At 37.7% G+C, this 19,956-nt stretch overlaps 2 protein-coding genes across 5 annotated transcripts in view; both read left to right on the top strand.

The window, feature by feature from the left end:
* Positions 1 to 19,956, top strand: part of LOC129766535 (PTB domain-containing adapter protein ced-6) — a 96,572-nt gene that overhangs the window by 28,390 nt on the left and 48,226 nt on the right. The gene's annotated exons all lie outside the window — the stretch shown is intronic.
* LOC129766536 (spore coat protein SP65-like) lies at positions 11,058 to 12,613 on the top strand. The gene is made up of 2 exons (XM_055767109.1): positions 11,058 to 11,599; positions 11,657 to 12,613. The coding sequence occupies exons 1-2, from the start codon at positions 11,106 to 11,108 to the stop codon at positions 12,522 to 12,524; spliced, it is 1,362 nt and encodes a 453-aa protein (XP_055623084.1). The 5' UTR covers positions 11,058 to 11,105; the 3' UTR covers positions 12,525 to 12,613.

The raw sequence follows: 19,956 nt of genomic DNA, 5'->3' as shown, positions 1-19,956 counted from the left end.
TTCGTTCTGGTGTAGAGGTCGTCGAAGATGTGCCACGCTCCGGAAGGCCTGTCGTGGAAAAATGCGACAAAATCGCTGAATTAGCCGAGAAAGACCGGCATAGTAGCAGCCGTAGCATCGCCCAAGAGCTGGGGATAAGTCATCAAACCGTTATTAACCATTTGAAGAAGCTTGGATTCACAAAGAAGCTCGATGTATGGGTGCCACACACGTTGACGCAAAAAAAAACATCTTTGACCGTATCGACGCATGTGAATCGCTGCTGAATCGCAACAAAATCGACCCGTTTCTGAAGCGGATGGTGACTGGCGATGAAAAGTGGGTCACTTACGACAACGTGAAGCGCAAACGGTCGTGGTCGAAGCCCGCTGAAGCGGCTCAGACGATGGCCAAGCCCTCATTAACGGCCAGGAAGGTTCTGCTGTGTGTTTGGTGGGATTGTCAAGGAATAATTTATTATGAGCTGCTTCCCTATGGCCAAACGCTCAATTCGGAACTGTACTGCCAACAACTGGACCGCTTGAAGGTAGCACTCATGAAGAAGAGGCCATCTTTGATAAACAGAGGCCGCATTGTCTTCCATCAGGATAACGCCAGGCCACACACTTCTTTGGTGACGCGCCAGAAGCTCCGGTAGCTCGGATGAGAGGTTCTTTTGCATCCGCCGTATAGTCCGGACCTTGCACCAAGTGACTACCACCTGTTTTTGTCCATGGCGGACGAGCTAGGTAGTCAGAAGTTAGCCACAAAAGAGGCCTGTGAAAATTGTCTATCCGAGTTTTTTTTGCCAATAAGGAAGCGAGCTTTCTATAACAGGGGTATTATGAAGTTGGCTTCTCGTTGGGAACAAGTCATCGAACAAAACGGCGCATATTTGACTTAAAACAGATGATTGTAACTAATTTTATGAACAAATGAAAATTCAAAAAAATACCGCAGGACTTTTTTGACAGCCTAATAAATAGAAACGCAATCACAGAAACACCGTGAACAAAATTTTCATACAAATTGAACCTTCGAAGATCTTCCTGGAGTGTTTGCTACTCTCCCTACGGTTTGGGATTGCACGTTGTGGTCATTCGTTTATACAAAAGTGACCTCTGCATTCTTAAAAAAAAAGTTCGAAAGTTTCCATGTTTTTGGGACCCCACTCCAGGCCGCTTTACTCGTTGTACATAGTCGCGTTCTCGTGATCCCATGGTTATCTTTGCTAGCAGTGATGCCATGCTAGGATTGACACGACTCTCACGGGGACCGTGTTCATTCTCTCGCCGAAAAAAGCTGCCACATGTGTATCGATAGAATAGTCTAACGCTTTAAAAGCTACTGTGTAATAGAGAAAAATGTATCGATAATATAGGAATATCCTTACGCCAAAAAAAAAGTTGTATATTACAACTAAATTATCGTTTGATAAAAATGTACACGAATAAATTTGGCTCTGTTACAGCCTAATAAAATAAACAGATGGGATAAGAAAATGTCCGTTTTCCATGATATAACCAGAATACTGGCGTCGAACCTGATGCCCATGGCACTATTTCCGTTGCTATTGTTCACGGCATTTCCCCCGTGCAATCTCCATAGGCTTTACTCGCGTTGTAAGAATCCGGTAAGATGCTATTCTAGGCCGGCAACTTCACGGCAAAAAAGGATATGATAATATATTGGATACGGTGTACAGTTCCAATTTTTCACATCATATCAAATGTATTTTGTGATTTCTAGAGTAAATGAATTACAAAAATATATTGGATACGGTGTACAGTTTCAATTTTTCACATCATATCAAATGTATTTTGTGATTTCTAGAGTAAATGAATTACAAGACATTCTCTTCAAATTTCCGATTGATTTTTTCTTCTTTCGAAACTTCCATGTTATTATTTGGAAAATTACATAAAACATTATTTTTCTGAAGCCAAACAAACACAAAATTTTGAAATGTTCGATTGCAAATACCTGTTTTTTAATGCAATATTTCTCGCGTAACTTTTGAAAAGGACCTATCTGCTTTGGTCGATTCCTTTCGTTGACTACACTCCTGATCGTGAAACACATCAGAAAGTGTTTTTACTGCTGATTGAATGTTAATTGAATGTTGATGAAAATAATCGATAAATGCAGATCGATCCATTTCAAAAGTTGCGCAAGATTTCATCCTTCATACATACATAAATACATGGAGATGCGAACATTTTATTAGGTTTTGATAATTTTTTTGAAACTTGAGAAACAGTTGTTTTTTCAAATTTCAAAATGTCCGTTTTATAGTTTAGTCTTCGGAAGAGGAAATTCAAATGTTTTTTTTTTTGCTTCGGAAACATAATTTTCAATGCGATAACTTATCGATTAGTCAGACTCGGCGCCTCTCGGTATCACCGTAGAACCCATTTTTTCTCCCAAATTCCTCTGTTGGCATGTTTGAAATAAAATTGCGTCAAAAGTAAAAGATATAACACTGTCAAATAGAGTCAAAGAAAGGATTGTACAGCGTTTCGGGAACATTAATTTGGTTGATAGGAACAATCAAGTTTATCATGCATTTGTGGGAGAAAATTAATAAAAAATCTTGTAAAAAAAACTAACTTTCGAGTTTTTCCACTAGCGATGAAATGATTGGTGGTTTGGCCGGATACCGGATGACGGATATCCGGCCAGCTTCGAAGCTCCTTATAAGTTAATACAAGCAAATAAAGCGTTAAATTTTAGAAAGAAATAAACACATTTTTAATTAAGAATTATGAACGAATATTAAATTTTTCGTTCAGAATGAATATTTAATATAGTGTATCAAGTTTTCTACAAAGAATCTGGAACATTTTTATAATAATAATGATAATGGTTTTATATCATAACATTGATATTTTTGTGAGTGAAATAATTCTATTACTGGTAGAATATAAGTAAGAATCACGTGTTCTACGAACAGTAATCAATCATTTTTATTGAGATTAAAAAAACTTATAACTGTCTTCAAGGATGGTCACCTGAGAAGTCAGATCAAAAATTTGGTCAAAGATGAGACCACACAAAAACACCGAAATCACTTTGGTGTTCTGCTGGAAATTCATCAGAATTTACCACTGATGAATTCTGAGTACTAATAGAAAGTTAATACTGGTATATATATATATATATATATATATATATATATATATATATATATATATATATATATATATATATATATATATATATATATATATATATATATATATATATATATATATATATATAAATGGATTTCTGTCTGTCTGTCTGTCTGATTCTTATGGACTCGGAAACTACTGAACCGATCAACATGAAAATTGGTATGTAGGGGTTTTTGGGGCCGGGGAAGGTTTTCGTGATAGTTTGAGACCCCTCCTCCCTCTCCAAGGGGGTGCTGCCATACAAATTAAACACAAATTTCTACATTACTCGGGAACTAATCAAGCACATAAAACCAAATTAGGCATATTGAGGTTTTAGGGTGCAATAAATGATTCTATGGTGGTTAGACTCTCCACCCCACTCTCCAAGGGGAGGCTGCCATACAAATGAAACACAAATTTCTGCATTACCCGAGAATTAATCGAGCAAATGAAATCAAATTTGGCATGTGGAGGTTTTTGGGTGCAATCAATGTTTTAACGGTGGTTAGATAGTCCTCCCTCTTCTCTAAGGGGGGGCTCCCATACAAATGAAACACAAATTTATGCATTATTCGAAAATTTATCAAGCAAACGAAACCAAATTTGGCATGTTGGGTATGAGAACTGTTTCTATAATGGTATGATACACCTCCCTTCTCTGGAATGGAGAGGGGTCCCATAAAAAATATTACAAATGTTTCAACCAAAAATATTCCAACCAAACATGACAATTAAAAATTTTCGGAAAACTCTGAAGGAAAAAGGGAAAATTCGGAATATTAAATTCCCTTATGTTCTACAATTACATAGTGATGAAGGCGATCTGGCGTAGTGGTAACATCCATGCCTCTCACGCTCAAGGTCACGAGTTCAATTCTCACTCCCGACATTCTTCCAAAAATGGAAGTAGAAGTGACGAACCAGCCAAATGAGTTGAAAGTCACTATAATACAGATAAAAAAAAAAAAATTACATAGTGACAAGTGCTGTTAGTCCATTTGATGTTTGCGCTAGCGAAATTGATTTTTGTTCGAAACTGGAAATGGATTTTAATGTGATGAAACGCACTCCTATATCTTCTTTTATCTATACGAAAAAAAAGAATCGCCAAATGTGTTGATAAGAGCAGAACTTGAAGAAGGAATTGTCCGATTTAGGGTTGTCTTTGGTGTATCAAATTTTCTGTATAAAACATTTATTCCTTGTACAGAGGAACATGTTATTGCAAGTGGTTGAAAAATCTTGAACGAGAATTGTGTCTGAAAATAATCTGATATTATAATGACGAGTTTTGTTAGAAATATTAGGAATTTTATAGTAAAAGGTAAATTCAACGGGGTCGAATAGAAGATCAATCAATGAACAGTTCTGCGATTGGACCCATGAACTTGCTCATAGTAAGGAAACGTGAATGTTTGAAGGTATTGATAACAAAAAACAATTTTGGGCGGGACGAAGTTTGCCGGGTCAGCTATAATTTGATAAACATAATACCATTCCTGACATTTCAGTAATCTAACCGTATGTACATGTGAATGATATTTATATGCTTATTGTATTATGATTTATCTTAAGTTAGGCCTCTACCGCCCAAGTTTTTTTATTTATCTAAAAAAACCTACTCCACTTTTGTCTCGAATTTCCGAATTTCAACATAAAATACTCCTAGCAGAAAGCTGCCAGCATAAAAACAATGTGTATGTGTGATAGATGAAAATATTCTAAAGACGTTCTAGTGGGGGGTGAACATTGAAAATAACGTCTGAATAATTTGAAAAGAGAATCCGCGAAGCCCGTCTAAAGGCGAGCTTGGGCTGTAGAGGGTTAATAAGGAATAATTTTTAATGTCCGGTGAAAAGGATATCCGGTAATTATCCGGTATCCGGCTTATCCGGCCAATATTTATTATCCGGTCGGATACCGGATAGTTATCGGATATCCTTTTTATCTCTATTTTTGACTCCTCAAATGGTACTTAATTCCACTAATCGTAATGTTTCATAATTTTATTCTATACCAAATTTTGTCATTTTCAAATGAAAGGAATGCAAGGAATAGAATCGTTCTAAGTAGCGTACTTTTTGACTCAGAGTCAGAGTGGTAGGAAAGTTGCATCCAATGGTGATCACTTACGTGTATCAGTATATTCTATGCAAATTCATCCAATTAGTTCGTATTGAAAAACGATACTACCAATACTGAGATCCTGTGGTTAGTGTTGCCACATATTTATCTGTTCTGGAAGGAAAAAATCTCTTTCATCTGTAACTTTTCTTCCAAAAATACACAAAATCTGTGCCATTGAAAATATGTGTTGCATAGAAAAATATTACACAAACCATTAATCATTTGTTTGATGATGTTCTTACATACTCTGGTTAAACTTTTAACTAGACTGCGTAATATCAGTTTACTAGTATTTCGAGCTGCACCTAAACTATTTAATCGAATTTTAGATTTTAAGATTGCGGCCAACGTGTCGTTGCTGAAACTTTTGTCATCTCTTTTCAGGCGTCCGTTTTTTGTCTATTGATCTTGCTTATGTTCGGTTTCTGTAACAATGACGTTTTTTTACCGGAAATTCATTTCCCTTTTAGGATGCGGAATGCGTTCTTCCACTCTGTTGAACCACAACGGATAATGTTAATCATTCCAAGAATTATTTACTAACGAAAGACATTGCGTTGGGACACCAGGAAAGCCTTGAAAAACAACATTTCGTTTCGTTTTTATTTTATTTGTGACCCTTCCGTTATTGATTCCAATAAAAAATTGACTGGAAAATTATTTGAGAGACTTTTGACTGTATTGATGGTTTTGGGCGCATCAGTGGACCTTTCGTAGACTCGGCACTTAAATAATATTCCGAATTAGTTGCTAGAAACAAACGCAATAAGTTTGGTCATTATGATCGGAAAAATGAACGACTGACGATGACGGACCACTTTTGGAAGGGATTGCAATGGAAAGATATGTTCTCGGAACTTTTTACTATCGGTTAAAATGAACTGCTGTCTCTCGCATGGCAACGTCATAGGGCTCTTTCATAATCGCGGAATGTGTGGTAGTTGTGGTAGAGACGAATATATAATCCTGTGTTCGGAGCAGGATTTTGTGTTTGGAAGGATAGTATCAATACAAATTTCGAACAAGTTCATTCAACCAGTAAGAAATTTTTATTCTGTTTATCTATGAAACACGGAATGCCGGAAGAAAGGAAGTCTTCGTAAACAAGATTCGAAGTTGATGATACGGTAACGAGGAAATGTCGTTTTGTTGAAAACTTAATAATCTTGCTGCTTTGTGTCATTTTAACAAACAATGCTTCAATTTATATTCTAGGTTTTTATTTATTTTTTATTTCTTTGTTCATTTGACATATGTTTTAAGGAATATAAACGTAAAAAAAAATTAAAAATGCAAACACATTAAAAACACGAATGCGTCCTTCGACGAAATCTGGCAGATGACTCCCAAAACTCGAACAGATCTTCTACTATCGAGAAAGCACGAATCATTCCCTTTACGGATTCATGATGACCAAAAATAGGACGGTGTGTCGCGGACTGTAAAAGGCTTGTCGAACGAAGAACTCTGGATGGCGCACGCATATTGATGCGGGAAAGCAGCAGGGGCGAGTCAATTTCATCGTTGAGTAACTTGGCGACGAGCGTACATTGTTGAAGTTTCCGTCTTTGCTCAAGAGTATCCAAACCTAGCAAGAGACATCTGTCAGGATACGGCGGAAGATTCTGAGGACAGCGCCATGGCAGGGAGCTGAGAGTACGACGAATAAACATTTTCTGTACTCGTTCAATACGTAGGATCCACGATAGTTGATAGGGCATCCACACTACAGAAGCGTTTTCCAAAATAGGGCGCACTAATGAACAATATAGCGCCTTCAAACAATAAGGATCCGTGAATTCTCGGGAGATCCTCAAGATAAATCCAAGTTGACGGTAGGCCTTGGTAGCTAACGTCGAGCGATGTATGCTGAAAGTAAGTTTCGGATCCAGTAGCCCTCCGAGGTCGTTCACCTGATTGACACGGGCTAGCACATGGTTTTCCAGAGAATAGTCAAAAAATATTGGTTCCTTCTTGCGATGAAATGTCATGATAACACGTTTGGCAATGCTTCCTATCATTTTGTTTGGCTTTGTAACTGACGGCAATCCTCAATGTATTTTACGGTGAGAAAAATTTTCAAGTCATCTGCGTAGATGAGAACACAACCTGGTTTCAAAAATGTGGTAATGTCATTGTAAAAAATGGAAAACAATAGAGGTCCCAACTTACTGCCTTGAGGAACTCCGGAAGCGGCGGTGAACGGTGTTGAAAGATAGCTTTCTAGCTTCACTCGAAGTGATCTCCCGGAAAGATTGAATGGTGGCTCCCATTCATTGCATGATTTTCATATGTGTGTGTGCTGAGCGTAAACAAATGTTTTTGTATTTTTCAAGTGTCAAGTTTCTATACGACCACTTACATTTTCCGTTGTTTTAGTTGTTTTGATCAATAAATCTGGAAAATGCCGAAGGGAAAAGTGCTCACGGAGAGAGAAGAAAGACAAATCGATGCATTGCATCAGGAAAATGACGGTCCCATCAAGTAGTACTAAATTATTTGGCGAATCCTCAAGGATACGGTAAGAAGAAGAGACCTCGAAGCTTTCTGACCGCGATAAGCGGGAAATAGCTATAACAGCTTCGAATACCTTAAAATTTAGTGGTTAGGGGAAGTGGGGGCTTAGGGGAAGTGGGGGCATAGTAGTCACCCTAAGGTATATGCCCATTTCCAGCGTCCACATACCGCTTCAATTCACGTTTTTCTAAGAATATTATAGTTCAATTCATTGTTACTATAAAAATTCAAAATAGTACATTTTTAATCATTATAAAAAAGGTGAAAATTCGAATATATTTTTTTTGCTTGGAGGTAAGTAGTCACCCAGTGGGGGTAAATTGGCAAGCTAAATGGGATAGATTTATGCGGTTTTTTCGTCCAAATTTGTTCAAATCATACTTGATATAGTAGGCATGTATAAAATAAGTTTGGCCTATTCACCTAGAGTCTCAATTCAAATTTTCTAATGCATACAAAAACGTAGTAAGAAACACATAACGTTCCGCATAATGAGGCTTGGTTTAGTTGGAGTGGCATATTTTTCCAGGGTCAAAGCTACAAAAGGAACCTCTTCAAGAGCAGAATGTGATGAGGTATATCAGCTTTAGTAAACAGAATATTGTAAGTTGTTATTCACCTATGACCACTTTGCCCCTAAACATCAAAGTAATTTCTATGCTGAATAATCGCTGAGATTAAACAAAATATCTGTTCAGCTCTCCTAAAATATGTGAACAGTCGTTCAAATTGATGATTTGTCCAACAAATCAGATCAAACAAATTAAATTTCACGAGAAATTCCTTAGGTACCATGCGCACAGAACTATGGCCGAATGGCTATCGAGAGAGCAATGTCTGTTTTTATTTATATTTTGACATGCGACAGCTCTACTGAAGTATAGGGTGACTCAAAAGTCACTAAATTCTTCAAACTTAAAGTTATTATCAATACGGCATCCTTAGTCAATAGTTATACTATCATACAAGAAGGTGACCACTTTGCCCCCCATGACCAATTTGCCCCCACTACCCCTATGCAAATAAAGCAATAATTCAATTCAAATGTTACTCGGGTGACAATTCGTCATGTTTTGGTAAAAAATCATCACATAAAAAGGGCTTAAAAGGTTAAAGCTCCTCATCTTACACCATCTCAAATCGGAAGACGTCTTAGTTTTACCATGAACCGACAGTGGGATATGGTATGATGTGACAATGAATGCTTCCAAAAGAATACATTTTGCTATATACCATAACGAAAAGTTCTTCAATGTATAGGTTATCTTCACTGACGAAAAAAAGTTCAATTTGGACGGTCCTGATGGTTTCAACGGGTGATTTACGCGTGATTTACGGAAGGAGGAACAGTATTTTTCAACCAGCAATTTTGGTGGAGGCTCGTGTATGGTTTGGGTGGGATTCTGTGCAACTGGAAAGCTCAAGATAGCTTTAACATCATTCAAGGATTACATACATGTTCTGAAATCCTCTCTCCTACCGTTTTTGTGTGGATATCGTCAAAAAAATCTCACATTCTCACATTCTCACATTATCAAAACAATGCTACTATTCATATCAGCAAGGAAACTAAGCAATGGGTTAAGGACCACAAACTTAATTTTTGGACTGGCTGGCTCGCTCTCCAGACTTGAATCCTGTTGAAAATGTTGTATACTTAAGCTTGTTTATGATTGTTACACCAAATAAGATATTGAAGAAAAAAAATCTTTATGCTGGAATAATATGAGTTTCGAGTTGTTTAAACATATTTTCAGATTGCCGGTTAGCTAGTCATCCGGCTCGTAAATTCCAAACAAACCTTCACCCACGTAATCGTAAATAAACACGTATCCGGCGCTCACACGATAAGATCACTTCACGAGGATAAGCTAGCACCGTCTGTCGAAACGTGTGAAAAGAGGCTCAAAAATAAGTAAAAGAAAAATGCACAAAAAATCATTCAACGAAATAAAATGCGCGGCTCGACCTCAAAACAGCTACTTGCATGCATTCTACTGCCATCGGCATAATCAACCTTTGTGTGTTACCAGCATCTTTCAAGTCATGTCACGATTCTTGTTACGTACGGAGGATTCAATATGGTTGTTTTTATATACGATTCTTTGTTTGCACTTCCCGTTGACACTAGTAGATTCACTTGGAAATTACCATAAATATTTACCCTCGACGCAGATTTAAATTATCAACGTTGTCGCCCTCGGCATAAAATTGGCTAATTGTGAAGGCATCATATCGGTAAATTGCTTCATCCGTAAATAATACTGATCCGCTTGTATTCGACAAAAAAAGTTGTTTCGGTTCAAATTCCATATAGCAAACCGCAATCTTCCCCCATTGGGGTTACATTATGAGAACAAACGTCGGTAGCTGTCGGCAGCAATAAAATGCATCATGCAATTGCATTTTCATAAAGTGAGAAATCTGAGCGACTATCGCTCGTACAAAGTACTTGCATCAGTTTGATGGGTACTGGCCCGTGTTTCAGTGCTGGCGTTTCGCTTCGTACGCAAATCTCATTTGCACACACGTCGGGGGAATATTTTCAAATTCCTCACTAAACGCACACATCTTGGTATTGATTACTTGAGTCCAGATATACCCCGTCTAAATACAAAACAAATCGTTTCTCCCCGATCCATACGACTTGTTGGGAATACGTATGAATATGATGCATGGGATTTAAAATATATATGCACAATCAGTAAAGAATTTTTGTCGTACTCTTGTTGAATGCATAGATTCATTTACGTGAAAGATAGGGTATTCAGCGATGATTTTTGTTGTTGTTGCTTTTGTTAATTTTTGACTAAATAAATGAGTAACTAAGAAGTTAGGACTAGCGTTATTCCTAATTCAAAAAATAGTTTACACTTGGGAAATCGCAATTTATAAATGTCAATATAAAAAAGACTACGCTTTTTCGTTTGAATTACTAATAATATAACACTCAGCATGTATATTTCCAAAGAATGTTTGAAAAAAATAATGTGGCGAAAATCATGTGCTTTGCATTTTTATGACGTCAAAAATTATTCTAACCCTATGCAGATAAGATAGGCTACCCAGTTCCGTAACATCCTACGATTAGCTTATCGGTTCGCTGTATTTTCGGCGTGGTTCAATCCCTGAAAGACGAGTATATTTGAACTATTTGGAATAGTCGAAAACGATAGCCGCTATCGTCTATGATTATCTAACGCTAATCTCAATAGCCAATTCAGGGTTGGATAACTGTATGAATGGTTTCAATATAGTCTTCCATGAAAAGTCATTCTTCAGTTCTGTAGTGATTTCTCCAGAGAAAAGGTCATTACGAGAAATATGTGGAGTTATCTCATCATAACGTTGGAAGTAATTGTGTTCGTAGTCAGTGCAGACATCCGTTGTTCGGATGGCTTCGTGGCACAACATGGGATAGTATTTCCATTACCAGGGTCGTGCCAAAAATTTCTAGCATGCGTAGCTGGGCACATTGTAGAATTGAACTGTCCCGAAGAATATTACTTTGACATCGAGACGCTCGTTTGTAAGAGGGCAGAAGAAATTGAATGTGTGGAAAGTGATTTCATGGCTTCCGATGAGTTATGCAATGACCCGGATGAAATAACATCACATCCTGACCCTCACAATTGTGCGAAGTATACGTTATGTGTGGGAAATGCAGCCTTCCCACAGGAATGTGCCACTGGACTACTTTTCAACTCAGAGACTGGTGCTTGTGACCAAGCACAGAATGTGTTCTGTAACTTGACCTGCCCGGCTGTGGATACTTCGATAGTATTTTTACCAGATTCTAGTCGCCAAAATTGTGCCAGGTTAGTTTAAAATAGCACATTTTCGAGGGCAAAGTTTTCTTAAGAACGTTATTCTAGGTATTATGTCTGTTTACAAGGCACTCCACGCCCAATGGAGTGTTCAAACTCGCTTTATTTTGATATGGTATCCGGCACGTGTAAGTTGGCACAGGAAGCATCCTGCAGAATACCAGACGTTGTTTGTTTGGAGCAAGATGAGCTTTTGGAAAATTCTAAAAGTTGTACCAGTTATTACAAATGTTCGGCTGGATTTCCACATTTCAAGCAGTGTGGTCAAGACGAACATTTCAGCGAAGGAATGTGTATACACGGGCCTTGTGACACCACTACTGAAGCGACGACAACGACAACACCCGCTAGTACAACGCTGGAATCAACTACTACAACTACAATATCCACGTCCGTTCCAACATCTGTGCCAACCACAACAACAAGCGAACCGTCTACTACAACGACTACTATTGAACCGACTACCACTACTACACAACCTACCATCACTGCTGATTCAACCACTACAACTGCAGAATTAACAACTATGGAAACTCCGATATCGACAACATCCGTCGAACCAACAACTCCAACAACGGTGGAACCTATAACTACCTCAACGACGGTGGGACCAACAACCACTTCAACAGTAGAACCCTCAACCACTACATCGACAACTTCATCGACAACCACCACAACAGTTGCAACCACATCGACGACTCTCGCTCCAACTACTACGACAACTGTTCTGCCACCAATCGATGCAGCGGAAGTTTGTCGTGATGTGACTATTGGTATTTTCCCGCATCCACATAATTGTTATCAGTATTTCGTGTGCATCTTCGGATCCGGAAAAGAGGCTACCTGTCACGATAGTGAAATCTTTGATCCGCAGTCTTCAGCATGCGTGATGGGTGATCGAGCCACTTGCAGATAAAATTGGTGGAATCGAAGTGTATATCGCAAACAGTCGTTTGTCTGTTTGGATTAAGTTTATTCAGTCGAGCATCGTTCATTTATCTAGAATGTTGACTAATTTATCCACTGATGACTAGCTTCCCTTATTGAGATAAAATGCTAATCTATAGCCAGAAAAGGTTAAAAATATTGTGTATGCAGTCTAGGGAAGTCTGTAAATCTGGAAAATTAAGTTACTTTACCATTCAAAAAAAAAAAAAAAAAACACATCCAATAAAGACTCCAACATTACAGCAGAACTTCGTTTCTGATTTTCATTGTTTCGGTCTGTTTGAGCAAACTCTGTGTACACGAAAACTCGAATGTTCTTTGGAAATTTTGCATTAATTTAATTATGACGGAAGTGTTCGAAGCACAATCACAAAAGGGAGCATCCCAAGTAGTAAAATTTAATATGAATCAATTTTGGTTTGTTGGCTCCTTTAAACTTATGTAACTGAGCCTGTAAAAATAAACGATTTAATAAAAAAATAATAATTTTGGTTTGTATTAAAACTCGATGAGCAGAAGAGAGGATTTTTTTCTCTATGATCCAGTTATGTCGTTGGTTGATTGCATGTGGCTTCAAAATTGATGAAAATGTGGTACGTAGGGATTCTGCATTCACACCACTTCTAGAGGACCTGTCGCATGGTAAACATATGGTCCATCATCGTATTTTGGTAGAAAGGCAGATGATCATATCCTTTTGACGTAGGACTACGTCTTTGATTTTTGTATAGGGAATTCACTCTACGAAAAATGTAACGAAAAATTAAGAGTTTACAAATGCAAATTACGCTGAATCGTTCTTACGATACATATAATAATAAGGTACCTATCCTCGCAATAGTACATATTATGGCAATACGAGTGAGTTTTTTTTATTAGTTTGGGAAATATTTCTTATTTTTGAAGGCTCTAATATGATTTTAAATCATCAGAAATCTCTTCTTCATCGATTTTGTTCTTTTGTTGAAAAAAATGTAAGGGGGTGTATCTAGGACACGACCGAATCTTCGACGTAGAACCACGGAATTATATTATTCAATCCGCTTGTTTTGACGTGGGACTACGTCTAACCTTTCAATATAGGGGTCTATTTCAAAGTTTCGGGTGGAAAAAGTTTAAGGTTTACTACTGAGATTTGAAAGCTTATTTCCATGAAAGATACGTTCTATTTAAATGAATGCAGTGTATGTCCGTTTCCGAAATTCTGGATATTCTTCCATATCCGCACTAGCACAAAAATTTTCCGTATGCTGCTGACACCTTCTTTGTCGAAGCACATTTCGATACGGAGGGCCATTCTTGCTCGATGTTCACTACCAACTATGTTGCTCCGAAGACCACCAAATGAGAAGTGGTGTAGGTTCAAATCGTGGATTGCTTATTTATACCATAGTTGGAACCGGGCAGAAACGAATGTATTAGTTGCTCGTTATTGACGGTACGGGTACGGGAAGCACACAAATCGGCAGAACAAAAGTATGGGAAAATCGGAATGCTCCCAGTTTTCATTAATTTAAAACGTTTAGGGATTAGGGAATTGTAATGTATAGCATATCAAACAAATCTTATACAGTTTACAATTTGATTGGTATGCGAATCGTCAGAATCCGTTCGCTGTGAAAATAGTTATTAACGTTAACTTTATTTCATAAAAACGTGACCTGTTTTCTGAATTGTCACCCTTCCTGAAAGACGTAGTCAAAATTTAGTTTGAGAATAGTATGTTCCATTTCGTAGCATTTTGCTAAGGAATATGCGGTCAAAAAATTAGATTTTTATACTGTGAAGTGGCGATTTTGATACAGACACAGTGTAGACGCATACATCACAACCTTCTTGATGATGTGATTCGATCAATTTATACGATTTTGTCGAAATAAACATGTATTTTTGTATTACCATAATTGGTATAATTTGACATTTACGTGCCAATTATTGCTATATCGAAAGCTGCCTTATTCCTATTATGGTTGTACGAAATCGCTGCAAAGCTGAAAAGCAGAGCTGCTATGTTCCTATTATGGTTGTACGTTGTTATGTTATGGTTGTTATGCTATTATGCTTGTACCTCACATTTTCAAGCTGTGCAATTGCATATCATTGTGCGCTTCCGAACGCTCAGTAGTGTAGTGAAATAGCACTATGCATGTCTGATCGAACCATATTTGTTTGATCCACTCTGTTGAAAATTAAATCTGAATGTGAATGGGTTAATATTAGGATGAAACGGAAATCCGGTAACTATCCGGTATCCGGCTTATCCGGCAAATATTTGCTATCCGGCCGGATACCGAATATTAAAAAATATAAATAATTTCTCATTAACACAAGATAAACCTTAACAAAATAGCTCATTAACATCATTCATACGTTATTATATATAATGTTTGACCACTGAAATGCTACAATTTTTCCCAAAATTGAATTAATATTATTTCTAACAAATCTTGTCAATTGAATATACTCCTTAGAATTGCTACCGAATGTATGGATCTTGATTGCGATCGATTCGAAATGTTTTCACATAACAGTCGATTTCGTTTGCAATGGTATATTATTCCAGAACGCGATAGACTATGATTTTTGTTTGCCATTCCGTTGAAACAGTCTAAAAAGATGTCATAAACTTCTCGTGTAAGGTTTCGTCTCTTTTACTTAGTTTCAAGAACTTCTAAATAGTCTGGAATAATTCTCGGGTCCAAAAAGCTTGCATTAAGTAATTTGGATCTTTCCCCAAGTAGTGGAAATGGTTTTCTAATATAATGCTAAATATGCTTTCATGCGAGGTTAGTTCGGTGTTCTATATGCAGTCTCGTCTTAGTCAAATGCATTTTTATGCAGCAAAGTGTGACATTGTCTCGTATATACAGGAGAGGCTACAACTTATAAATCTTGTTGTTTCTTCAAACGATATCAAAAGCCATACGCATTGCTCCATAAAGCCATAAAGCATGTTTTGTAGTGAATGTCTCAGATTATCATCCCTGAAAACACATTCTACAAGAATCTTATCACTCTGATAGAAAATCCTCGAATCTTGTCGGACATCCGGTATCCGGCCAAACTACTATCAGTTTCATCACTAGTTAATATCCTTTGTTCAGCTCCTGAAGAGAAGCGAAAACTGCATCACAACCCTCACGCCTTTGTGATTCTCCTGTGAGCTAGCAGAGAGGCCTAGCAGCGAGGAGCAGGCAGTTATTTTTCCATCGGGAAGTACAAAACAACAGTCTAATCTAGTGATGAAACGGATATTCGGAATCCTGCTTATCCGGTCTGTATTTGGTATCCAGCCGGATACCGGATATTTAAAAAAAACATAAATTTCTCATTAACAGAAGATAAATCATAACCGGAACTTGTAATGCTTGTTAGTTTTTTTTTGATTTGTAGTTAATTAAATGTACCCTCTCTCAGATTATCATCCCTGAAGTTCTTAGTTTTGTCAATTTTGACTACTCATAATTGGTTGGTTTCTTTTCATATTGAATTTATGTGGCACAAAATCTGTCTGGAAGGCCATGGTTATCGTAAGAGAAAGCCAATTAAGAGAATCGATCAAAGCAAAAGCAAAAATTAGGCAAAAATAGCCGAATAATGAATAATAAATAATGAGTCTTGTACAGAATTTATTGGAATTTTCAAAACTGCCCTTTGATTTGAGATTATTTGCTTTATTGAAAAAGTATTCATTAGAAAAAGGGAACTTTTCAATTCTATAAAAACTTTTTCCTGTAGTAAAATGACCTACAGGAGCATTCTTGAAATCAAATGAATGCTGATTGCTAAAGTTAATTGGATTGATTTACTATTGACTTGGTGCTTAAAACACTGTGTTAATCTACAAAATATTTAAAAAAACAGAGAAAATATTTTCATTTTCTATCCAACATTGATATCCACTACACCTACACACAAAAAGATAGAAGCATTCAAGTATTACATCTCAAAACATGTAGCTTTGAATGAAGTTTTAAAATGATGTTTATCCCATTGTTATTGCCAAAAGGGAATTTGAACATCACGAGTGAACATGATCAACAACAGTCAAGTGATATTGTGTACCTGTTTACTCACACAGTATCGCTTGACCTGTTTCATATTGAGCAATAACTCTGAATATCAATTCGGGAGAACAGTTTTTTTGGGAATTGCATTGGTCGATAATTCGTGATTACAGCTGACAGTAGAACAGAACAGACTGAGAAAAGAGATCGTCTTCAGAAATAGAATATGTGGAATGTATGTGCTTGCGTTGTATTTGAATGTTTTGTGTTTAAATTCAAATCTGTTAATTATCCGAAATTAAAACCGGTTGCGCGCGAACACCCATCTTCATGCGTTGGTGTTTCTCAAAGTATCAGCATTTCTAAAATCACTTGAAAATTTCGACTTCGCGCTCTGTTCTCATATTTTTTGTCGAGTGTAGAATTAACGACATAGTATTACATACTAGGAATAAGATTTAGAGGCATAGTTTTATTTAAAAACTAGCTGACCCGGCAAACTTCGTCCCGCCCAAAATTTGTTTTTTGTTATCAATACCATCAAACATTCACGTTTTCTTTCCAAGTATTTTTACGTTCGTTTCCAAGTATTTTTACCAAAACTCTTCTTTATAATATCAGATTATTTTCAGACACAATTCTCGTTCAAGATTTTTCAACCACTTGCAAATAACATGTTTCTCCGTTACATGGAATAAATGTTTTATACAGAAAATATGATAGAATAAAGAAAGACCTAAATCGGACAATTCCTTACTCGAATTCTGCTCCTATCAACACATCTGGCGTTTCTTTTTTTGGTATAGATAGAAGAAGGTATAGGAGTGCGTTTCATCACATTAAAATCCATTTCCAGTTTCGAACAAAGATCAATTTCACTAGCGCAAACATCAAATTGACTAACAGCACTTGTCACTATGTCACTATGTCACTAGAACATATGGGAATTTATTTTTCCGAATTTTCCTTTTTTCCTTCAGAGTTTTCCGAAAATTTTCAATTGTCATGTTTGGTTGGAATATTTTTGGTTGAAATATGTGTAATATTTTTATGGGACCTCCTTTCCATTCAAGAGGAGAGAGCCATTATAGAAAAATTTCTCATACCCAAAAACCCACACATCCCAAATTGTGCTTGATTAGTTCTCGAGTCATGCAGAAGTTTGTGTTTCGTTTGTATGGCAGTCCCCTTTGGAGAGGAGGGGAGTAGTGTATTCACCATATAAACGTTTGGTGCCCCGTAAAACCTTCACATGCCAAAATGTGGCTCCATTTGTTTGATAGTTTTCGAGTTATGCAGAAATTTGTGTTTCATTTGTACGATAGCCCACCTTTAGAGAGCGGGAGGAGTGTCTAACCACAATAGAAATATTTATTGCATCCTAAAATCTTCACATGCCAAATTTGGTTTCGTTTGCTTGATTAATTCTCGAGTAATTCACAAATGTGTGTTTCATTTGTATGGCAGCCTCACCTTAGAGAGGGGGGTGAAGAGTCTAACCATATAGAAACATTTATTGCACCCTAAAACCTCAATATGCTCAATTTGGTTTCATTTGCTTGATTAATTCTCGAGTAATGCAGAAATTTGTGTTTCATTTGTATGCCAGCCCCCCTTAGAGAAGAGAGAGTATCTAGTGGGAGTATCTAACCACCGTAAAAACATTTATTGCACCCTAAAACCTCCACAAGCCAAATTTGGTTTAATTTGCTTAATTAATTCTCGAGTAATGCAGAAATTTGTCCAATTTATCCAGCAATTTTTTCGCCTAAGACATCCACATTGGGAATACAATAGAGCCCCGATTATCCGCGAAATAGTCTGGCTAGGTCATCGCGAATAACGAAAATCGCGGATAACGAAAATCGCGGATAACGCGATATGCGATTAAAAATGAGGTGTAAACGCGAAATAAAGATATTTCAGCATGCAAACTATGTTTTATCAATGCAGAAATCAATCAACTTTCCATCTGTAATGTCGTATGCACCAGTGGTCAGATAATGTGAAAACTGTGACCAAAACAAAAAAGCAAGCGCCATCGTCTCACTGTCAAATTTTGAAAAGCTCTATAGGATTACTATGGAACTCGCTTGTGCTGATAATCCGCACCGCGGTTCATCCCCTCGCGGATAATCGGGGTTCCACTGTAGTTAACGAATAAAAGAAGTATGTTTAGCAAGCGAATGTAAAGGTAGATCGTGTATTATGCATTCTATTTTTCAACTTGGTTCTTGTGAATGTTGTATGCAACACAAGATTGTGTATAATAATTCGTTCCATCAAACGAATTGGACATCCAGTCAATGTGTAGGAATAAGGGTGATGTAGATAGTGGAATGGGTTAGTAAGATGGCCACAATTCCATAGAAATACATTGGGCCTTGTTTCCGAATACATGGTGGAAATTAAGTGTATCCAAGACGACAACGGTACGGTGTCGAGATCTGGACACGAAATTAGTTTTCCTCTAAAACTTATCATTATAAAGGGTGTGTCACATCAAATTGCATCACGGAAAAAACGCTGTAGAAATTCGCCCAGTAGACCGATCCTTTTGAAAATTTTAGACAGTAAAATAAAAACTATTAAACAACTTTTGGCATTTTCTTTTTATTCATACTTCGAGCCCAAGCCCGTATGCTCGCACCTTCCTCTTTACCCCGTCCATAAGGTTCTGTACAACGTCAGGTTGTAGTTTTTTTGAACAGAAATCCATTTTCTCTTGAAGTCCGCCTCCGATTTGACAACTTTTAGGTTCTTCCGGAGGGCCTGCTTCATAATCGCTCAATATTTCTCTATTGGGCGAAGCTCCGGCGCGATGGGCGGGTTCATTTCCTTTGGCACGAAGGTGACCCCGTTGGCTTCGTACCACTCCAACACGTCCTTTGAATAGTGGCACGAAGCGAGATCCGGCTAGAAGATGGTCGGGCCCAATAGTGGTAGTAAGCGCTTTTGTAGGCACTCCTTAAGGTAAACCTGCCCGTTTACCGTGCCGGTCATCACGAAGGGGGCGCTCCGCTTTCCGCAAGAGCAGATCGCTTGCCACACCATGTACTTTTTGGCAAACTTGGATAGTTTCTGCTTGCGAATCTCCTCCGGAACGCTGAATTTGTCCTCTGCGGAGAAGAACAACAGGCCCGGCAGCTGACGAAAGTCCACTTTGACGTAGGTTTCGTCGTCCATTACCAGGCAATGCGGCTTCGTCAGCATTTCGGTGTACAGCTTCCGGGCTCGCGTCTTCCCCACCATGTTTTGCCTTTCGTCGCGGTTAGGAGCCTTCTGAACCTTGTATGTACGCAGGCCCTCCCGCTGCTTGGTCCGCTGGACGAATGAACTTGACAAATTCTGCTTATTGGCGACATCCCGGACCGAACTTCTCGGATCACGTCT

Source organism: Toxorhynchites rutilus, chromosome 2 (assembly GCF_029784135.1).
Source record: "Toxorhynchites rutilus septentrionalis strain SRP chromosome 2, ASM2978413v1, whole genome shotgun sequence".
NCBI classification, from domain to species: Eukaryota; Metazoa; Arthropoda; class Insecta; order Diptera; family Culicidae; genus Toxorhynchites; species Toxorhynchites rutilus.
Note: the sequence above shows the minus strand (reverse complement) of the source record. Positions and strands in the feature narration are given on the sequence as shown.

What these genes read in the sequence shown, in the direction of transcription:
- LOC129766536 (XM_055767109.1), top strand. Translation starts at nt 11,106, where the DNA reads ATGTGGAGTTATCTCATCATAACGTTGGAAGTAATTGTGTTCGTAGTC. An exon ending in AGTCGCCAAAATTGTGCCAG is followed by an intron (nt 11,600 to 11,656) that starts GTTAGTTTAAAA and finishes ACGTTATTCTAG; the next exon opens with GTATTATGTCTGTTTACAAG.